Here is a 9,223-nt window from a genome sequence, read left to right on the forward strand (position 1 = left end):
CTTCAGTTATGCAAACTCTATTGTTATACTTTTCACGATGACCATTTATTTTAAGTATTTTAGTATGACGGTGTTGAACAGTATCTCAATATTATTTCATTTAATATTTTGTAAAAGAGGTAAAAATACGATAGAAGCCCTTAGTAAAGATTCAAATACTTCTGATTTTTTGTAAAATTTTAACATATTTAGTAACTGATGTCTATTCGGTCGTCTATAACTCTATCTGTTGTCTCAACCAGAGATCACAATAGATATGAAAGTACGGATCTATCATGTACTTGTTTGGATAATTCTTCTCTATGACTGCAAACATGGCCGATGAGAGTTGTGGATTTCAAAAGGCTACAAAGGTCGATCTATACTCTCTCCATTTAATTCTGCAGGCCTTCTGGCACCATTTTGTTTCCAATATCCAAATAGGGATATGATGCAGGTTCATTATCCTTTTAAAGAGGAGACTTTGCTGGTTCGGTAATGCTGTTTGCCAAAACACAATTATCCATGAATCAATAGCTCCAGAACCACTCAAAGATTGGCGAAGACGCCCAAGAGACCAACTGAAGACGTGGTTACATTCCATCAAAGCCAACGTTGAACTTAGCACTGGTCCACAGGGTCACAGTGTTGACTGTTGGTCCTGGCACTGGCTACCCATCACTATCTTGGCACTGCAGACCGTTGTGCATTATTCAGGACAGGAGCCGACTTCACCCATCCTGAGTGAATGTCGTCAAATTAACCACTAAGTAATCCTCAAATTTCAATTTGTTTGGAGTATTTTAAAGGATTTTAAGAGGCATAATATTGGAACAATCTCCCATTTGAAATTTTTTGAGATTCACATTGACTGTGATCCATAGGCATTCAACACTAATTAAGCCTTAAGTTTTAGATATTTATTTTAGAATCAAAATCATGTAATAAATTTTTATCATAATTAGAATAAGGATTCTAGACATAAAGATTTGTAGCATTATATCTTGATTTTAATCTTTGTAATAGGACATGAAAATGGTGTGGGTAATTAATTTTACTTGTCCTGGGATGGGTATTCTTTAACTAGAACCAATAAAAATTAAAACTCTGTTTAGTACATCTCTCTATCATGATGTAACGGATGTCATTCTTCAGATGATAATTCCCATCTATTACTCAGCACAAATAAGTGGTTCATTGTATTGCAGAAGTGGTAAGCCAGAGTCTGACAGTGAAGAGAGTGAGGGTGATCTGCCGTTTTTATGATGGAACAATGCTTCGTCGATCCAATCGTTTTTCAGTCAGCCAAATTATTTTGGACAAAATAGTACGTCTGTTAGCTAGTACATAATAGATATCAGAAATGTTTGTTTCTTAGTTATACTACAACACTTTTAATATACACTAATCTTTACACATGCAAACGAAAGCCTTACATTATTAATGAATATATTGTACATCATTCTAATGTGATTAGCTTGATATTCAGATAGAGATGAAAATTGCCAAGTAACATTATACTGAAGTGAACAACAACAGCAAAAAAAGAAAGAAAAAATGAATGCACATTTTTCTATGATGTCGTTATAAACATAAGTAGTGCAGTTTACACTTGAGAGAAAGTGAATTTGGGAAAAGTTGAGAAAGATGTTCTTGTACATTTTATGCTTTGCAAAACCTCTCCATCATCGTCACTTGCCAAAAATAGTTCTCATAACGTCATACAAGGATGTAACATTCTTTTCAGATGTTAAACTTTGTTAAATATTGCACCAAGTTAACAACTGGAAATGTTTTTCTCTGTTTAATTTTTATCATTTTGAAAATGACTATTTTATTTTCTCTGTACACATTTCAACATGTTTGGTTAGAAACTTTCAAGTATAGTTGCCAGATCGAGTTAAGAATAGAAATATCATAGAACATTTTCAGATAGAATTGAATTAATTCAGAAATAATTGTCAAAAGTGGATTATGGAAGCCATTTTTAGGAACTATCGGATGAAATATTTAACAGAATTCAATCTTTACATTAAAGCTGTATTCATAAAGTAAATATTATGTGCAATGTTTTTGTTTGTTTTTGATGAGTTTTCTCCCAACACAACACTCCATGGGGAGGAGTGAAGAAGTATTCCAAAACACGTCTGCCTTGTCTTGCAGACAGTACCAAAAAGAGAGAGGGGAGGGAAGGAGAATGTTTAATCTTTCTTTTTGTCACATCTCACCATACTATGTAACTTCTGAAGAGCGACTGCCTATTCGCTACATTAGTTCCATTCACTAACCTATATTTTGTATAACCTTTTTATTTTACATTAAATATTGTTATACAAGTCTCCATGTTTGGCGAGGGAAACATTTAATTGTCCTATTTTGGATTATGCTAATAATATCACACTCATTAGCAAAAATCACCATAAGACCCAATCAGCACTTCTACATAGCCAAGAATTGTCTTCTCAGGTTGAATTAAAGATCAATGAGCATACGACAAATATATTACCAGTTGATATATCCATCGGTCGCATAGTCATACATAATCGCCTTAACGGTTCAATGAAAAGGGTAAATAAGCATCCATATTAACATGACCTAAAGCACTTTATGCCATCTGCACTATTCAATGCTGCTGAAAAGATCCGGTTATCAAATAAAACTTGCATCTACAAAGCTTTCATGATTGACTAGGGATAATTTGGAAGTCGATTGTGGTTTCATATGAGAATAGAAACCGTGTGGTTAGTTTGATCATATAACATAAAAAGAAAATTTGAAATTAATCCAATTGCTGCCATAATTTTAGTGAAGTTATATGTAATGTATGGTCTTGATGTGCAGGAATTGCTAAGACCCACTTTCTATCTGTAGATGTTCCAGTGAGAAGTAACTCCTCGGCAAAAAATAGATCTCCATTAGTTAAAACTAGCCTGGGAACCCGACATTGCCTGGAGGTGTGTGTTGAGCAAAAAAACAAAAACAAAAAGTGGTAGTAGGCAGGCAGACTCGAACCTAAACCGCAAAGGAGGAAAAGGGCGTGAAAAAACAAGTGACGTCTTTGCTGTTGCATCCATCGCCAAACCGAAAGTGATGAAGGCTAGTCAATCGAAAAGAGGGAATGACTTTCGAAAATATCTGCGAAAAAAGCGACCTCTCCCTATAGAAAAGTGTCCACTTGAGGGTGAAGGAATTAATGCTTTTGGTCAATTTTTCATCGATATCGATCTCTTGAAAATCCGTCGCCTCTGTCAAAAGTTTTAGGCAGACATACAAATATACATACATACATACATTTAAACAGACAGGTGAGATTTATATTATAGACGACAAAATATATTTTAACTGAAAACCGTCAACGTTTCCTTCTTCTTGAGAAAAGTATCACGAGGACATTTTTCTTTTGGTTCTTATAAAAACAAACTATATATATATATATGAAAAAAAAAAAGATCATTAAGGAGTATATGATACTAATGTTACGCTTTCACTTACCTGTGTGTTTAAATTATTATACACCTTTTTCATTGTTGTGATGTTATTGTTTGTCTGTGGATACAATCACTTGGACGCCGATGTTTAGTTGTTAATGAAGGTTTATTATAAAGAGAAGAACAGTCATAGCAAAAATCAGAGAGTCAAGTTACTTGCACAACAGAAAAAGAATGACAGACTGATTGTTCGTCCTGCTACACCTAATTACATTGTACGCAACCATCCCTCCATTGGGAATGACGCCCGGAACGCATTTTCTCTCCTTGGAGTATTGTTAGACCAGGGACAGAAAATCGCTGTTAATCATAGTCATACGATTCCAGTGACTTCCTTTCTGAGGTTACCCATGACTCTTAAAGTGTCACTCAAACTTTTTCATTCAAACATCGACCCTCGTTACGTATTATTAAAAGAGAAATGAAAAATGAATAAAATCAATCATCAAACGTATAAAATGACCAAAAGAATGCCACCCACGCATGGAATCGTTAATAAAATTTACAATACTTCCTAAAGTTGAACGATATTTGATACAAATAGGCTTCTGTCTATGTCTGACAAGTCTACTAACTTTTAGTTATGAACAGCAATAAAGCAAAGACTTAAACATTCATGCCGGAAACTTCGTAGACAAATCAGTTATAGATTCAAGTTTATTTGTACTGAATATAGTTGGATTTCAGAAAGAATTCTAAAGTTTATCAACGATTCCATGATTGGAATTTTGGAGGGGGGGGGCGCACCCAAGAAAATAATCAGTCTAATTTTGTGGCACACTTAAATTATGGAATGTCTCAGAAGCAAAGATGAACTGAATGTCCAAAATCAATAATTATCAATTGATTTTAATCAGGATTGCCAATCTGAAAAAGCAAAAAAATAAATCAATCTCATTAGTTTTTCATTGTATCTTTTGTAATAGAAGACAAAAACGATTGTATATTAAAGTGGTGTGCGAATTCACATGCCAAATTCTTTAAATGTTTCAAAACATATTTTAGATGTGGACGTGCATTTTTATAAGTAGATAAATTTGCATAATTTATAAGTAGATGTGTTCGTCAGTCGGTCCCACTTAACCGTATTCTTGAAACTTTGTGATGTCATTTGTTATTTTGATGACGTCACCACATAACGAGCATCAATGGCTGAATGAAAAAAAAGGGCAATGCTTTAAAAATAAACTTTTACTATGACATGTAAAAAAAAAAAGGATTTTGCAATGAACTTTATGATTGGATGCGTCTTTTATTAGTGTTATTACTTTGTTTGCTGAAGATGATAAATATTTTAGTTCATATTTGCAATGCTTGTTCTTATTTACTTGCCCTTCTACGAGGGCAAAGATAGACACATGGTCGGTTTTTAATGTAGGGAAAATCCAGTTTCCTAAAACGAGGCACACTGGATTGGAACAAAAATAAAAATTACCCCAATCTAGAGAAACTTCTCCTTTACTGACCGAGGACAGAATAGATCAAAGGTAGCATCAGGACAGATACTACACTCAATGCTTGTTAACTTGAAATTTTAATGATCACAACTAACATGATTAAATTATTCCATACTTTTTTTTGGTCCACTGATTTATCGAAGAGGTATCTATGTTTTCAGTTGCGTCTGTCCGTGGGTCCGTCTGTCCGTTAGTCCGGATAATTGCCAGATAATCGTCAATTAGTTTTTCATGAAATTTTGCCACAAATTGTATTTCATTAAATAGATGTGCACAATAAAAAAATTTTTTGCAAAAATTCTCAAAAGAGGTCAAAAATGCCCCAAATGCCTCAAAATGACACTTTGGCCCCATAACTTTTGATCTATCCATTAGATTTTCCTGTAACTTGGCCAAAATGTGGAGGCCATTGTTCTAAATATAAATTCAGTATGGGTGACCCTGACAAAATTCAGGTTTGCATCCCTCTGGGATTTTTAGGGTTAAAAAAACATGCCTTTTTTGAAGTTCTTTTTTTTTCATATTACTCAAAAATTTGATATGTATGTCTATATAGTGGTTTTCCATGGTGCTGAATTCAAATATACACATCTTAAGGCATGAAACTGCACAGTTTGATTATTTTCACTGGGATTTGGCGTCTCCAGGAGCTCAAAAGGAGGTCACAAATCGCCCAAAATTGTAAAAAAAAAAACCAAAAAAAAAACAACACTTTTTATCCTGTAACTTTTGCCCCAACCATTAGATTTTTCTAAAACTTGGCGAAAATGTGAAGGCAACGTTAGACTTTCACACTTCTCACATTCATCATTTCTTCACTATTGTTTTTGGTGTCATCTCACATGCAGCACCAGAAGGGGACCACAGACACGTGGCTTGTTTTATTTGAATCCTAATGATTTTTATCAGTATTAGCATTCATTAGCTGTATCTATTCGATGTCTTTTTTATAATTTTTTGTTTTTTTTACTTTCGATTTTAAAGTTATTTGTATGAAAAAATGTCATCAGAAGTGTATATTTGTGCATGTAAAAAGTGTTTTTGTTATGAATATCTTAGTTATCAGTGTTAATTGTATTCTCATTATTACGCTTTGGGTTTAATTTCTACATTAAAATAAATAATTAATGCCTGTGTTGAAGAAAGTAGGCGTTCGTTTTGTAAATGAAAAGAAATATTTGAATAAGTGCGTACTCAGCAAATGAAGACACCATTTTGAATTTTTCATCTGCAAAAAAATTACGCTTTAAATTTCTATTACTGGAAAAGTGTGTGGTCGAACAGAATATGTAATTAATAAAATCGACTGGAACTTATCTAAAGAACAGAAAGTAAAAATGTTCGTATTTCAATGACTAAGCAAAATCAAATATCGATTTGTTAACTTAAATAATATTATGGTCTAACTTATCAGGTTTGGCATACTTCATTTTATATATTAGAAAATATAGTTATAGCCTAATTTTCTCTACAGCGTTATGCATTACAATGCATAACGCTGTAGAGAAAATTAGGCTATAACTATAGAAAGTTTATTTAGCTATGATTGTCATATAGTTACAATATGATGTTAAATAGATACATGCATATAGTGTGAGGTGCATTAAAAAGTTATAAAAAAGGAAGGTAATTAAAGAAGTGTTAACTCCTTTTCAAGTGAATTATTTCTAGAAAAATTGTTTAATTTTGAATCATTTTTTTTTTTAATTAAAATAAACTCTATGAATAAAACCTCTCAAATGTTCTATTATCCTTCACTATCAGAACTATAATATTCTTGAAGTATATCATATGTTTCAGAATCATGGAACAAGCTAGAAAAAACATATCAAGTTCCCAATCAATTTTATAACATAAATATTTCCATGTCTTTATTTATCCACCTTTCTCTCAAATATATCCGTTTCATTTCCTTCCATGTTTTCTTTGGCCTTTCCATGACAACTGACCTTACTAGCCCAACTCTTGTACCTCTCAACTTTTTTCAACTTAACCAATCAAACCAAGTCGCCTGTTCTGCATGTATCTCCTTTTACTGTCTAGATTTAATCTTTTTCGGAGGTCATCAGATCTAAGCATATTCTTGAGAATCACAGTACACATTCATCGCATCATTCTCATATTATTTCTCTCTATTCAAGACATATCCTCAACCCTTATTGGCTAGGTTTCACTTCCATACACCGTCACATTTTGTACATATGCTTCATAGACTTTCTCATTGGTCGATAGTGGTAATGCTCTACTGGTAAGTAATAGCAGAAGTTCCTGATAAAAAAAGTCAGAATTAGAAAGAAGTTAATGCAACATGTATTAAGTAGGACAGGGGGTTAATTAAGTTTTAGTATCAAATTGATTTTATCTATATCAAAACTTCTTTGTGAAAATATTTATCTCAAATATTGATAGTTTCGGCTTAGTAGATGCAATTATTTGAGGAAAACCTGAGAATTTTAACTGAGTTTTCATCAATTTATATCTCCTTAGACTTCAAAGATGAAAAACAAAGTTAATTTAGGATGATGAAATCTTTTAAAAATTATCTTTGTTAAATTTATTCATAAAGTATTCTGAGTAATTTGGAAGAAACAGAAATAGCAATTACTGTTTACTGAATAATTTTGTTGTATTTTTCGATTATTTGCCTTCCTATCAAAAATCAATATTACAGTTTGAAAAATTAAAATGTACTTAGGCAAAGGTCATTTGTTTGGAAAGTTTAGTATTTAATGATTGTTACATTGAAGTAATTCACAAAATATATAAAAATTGTTCATCATTTAATGTAAATCTAAAATCTCTAAAATTATATACTCAGTTTTAGTTTATGTTGTTGCATTTAAAACTCATTCTTATTTCAGATTATGAGTAAATACTCGTTGTTTAGTTTAGCTTTTTATATGTTAAGAATATTAAAAAAAAAAACTGCCAAGAAAAAAAAAAGCATGCTTCAAACAGTACATCTTCAAGATTCGACTGATGATTTTTATAAAACTATTCCTGATTCATAACATACTTCCTTGAAATGAGAAGTTATTCAGTGAAGTAATTCATGGTGTTTTAAATAACTTGTTTCCTCAGATGAATCACTTTTGATATTCCTTTTTCACTCCCTGCTTTCCTGACTGTATCAACATGCAGAAATTTAAATGTATGCAAACAAACATCTTGCTGCCCAACTCCCCACACGGGTTGCCTCTATAAATATGGCCCCTATCACAGTAGTCCCTTACACTTCAGTGGCAATATAAAAAATGAAAAAGCAAAACAAAAAGAAACAATTTTTTTTAAGGGGGACAGATAGAAACAGAGGCTGAAGAGAGTCTGGCATAGGAGATCAACTGTAGGTTCCACCTTTATTTGAATTTGAAACCGACATTACTGGTAATGTTCTGATCTTTTGTAATATATATATATATATATATATATATATATATATATATATATATACACAGGGTGTCCATAAAGTTCATGTGCACTTTAAAAAATTTATAACTTTATTTATATTTTGCGATAGAAATAATCTGTAAAAAAATGTTATAAATTTTCGTGTATCTAGTTTTAAGTATAGTTATTGAATAATTTTTCACCTCAAAATTCGTAACAATTTTTAGATAAGTAAAAAATAAGTAAAAAATATTTTCTTTGGTTTTTCAGAATCAATTTGATCCCATGGCTTCAATTGAGGAAAAAGTAAACTGTGTCCTTTGGTTGGCTGAATTGAAATCTACTATTGCTGTACAAAGAAAGTTTAGAATTGAATACAATAAAAAAGCGCCTCATAGGAACACCATTGTTAAATGGATGAAAAAATTTAAAGAGACAGGTTCTGTTCATGATAAACCACGGTCTGGAAGGCCATGTGTCAGTGACGAAAGTGTTGCTTCCATAGAAAAATCCTGTACTGCAAGTCCAAGAAAGTCTGTAAGACGGGCATCATTGGAGCTCAGGGTGCCAAAGTCTACTGTGCATAAGATTCTGCGGGCAAAACTTCATATGAAAGCTTACAAAATTCAATTACATTAACAGTTGTTAGAAGAGGATTATTATGCACAGCTAACTTTCTGTCACCACTTCAATGAAAAACTGTTTTCTGATGAAGCAACATTTCACATTAGTGACAAGGTCAATAGGCATAATTGCCGAATTTGGGGAACTGAAAATCCAAATGAAACTGTTGAACATGAAAGGAACTCTCTTAAAGTTAATGTGTGATGTGCTTTGGGAATAAATCGAATCATAGGGCCATATTTTTTTGAAGATCGTGTTATTAACAGTGACAGCTACTTAGATATGTTG

General features: G+C 32.4%; 1 protein-coding gene across 1 annotated transcript in view; it reads right to left on the reverse strand.

Moving 5' to 3' along the window:
• Positions 1-7,087: 7,087 nt before the first annotated feature.
• LOC145278197 (uncharacterized) overlaps positions 7,088-9,223 on the reverse strand; it is an 18,977-nt gene continuing 16,841 nt past the window's right edge. The window contains exon 2 of the mRNA XM_080130483.1: positions 7,088-7,192. Coding sequence (XP_079986609.1) covers positions 7,088-7,192 — 105 coding nt within the window. The remainder of the gene's footprint in view (positions 7,193-9,223) is intronic.

Source organism: Euprymna scolopes, chromosome 6 (genome assembly GCF_053919585.1).
Source record: "Euprymna scolopes isolate OS-2025 chromosome 6, ASM5391958v1, whole genome shotgun sequence".
NCBI classification, from domain to species: Eukaryota; Metazoa; Mollusca; class Cephalopoda; order Sepiida; family Sepiolidae; genus Euprymna; species Euprymna scolopes.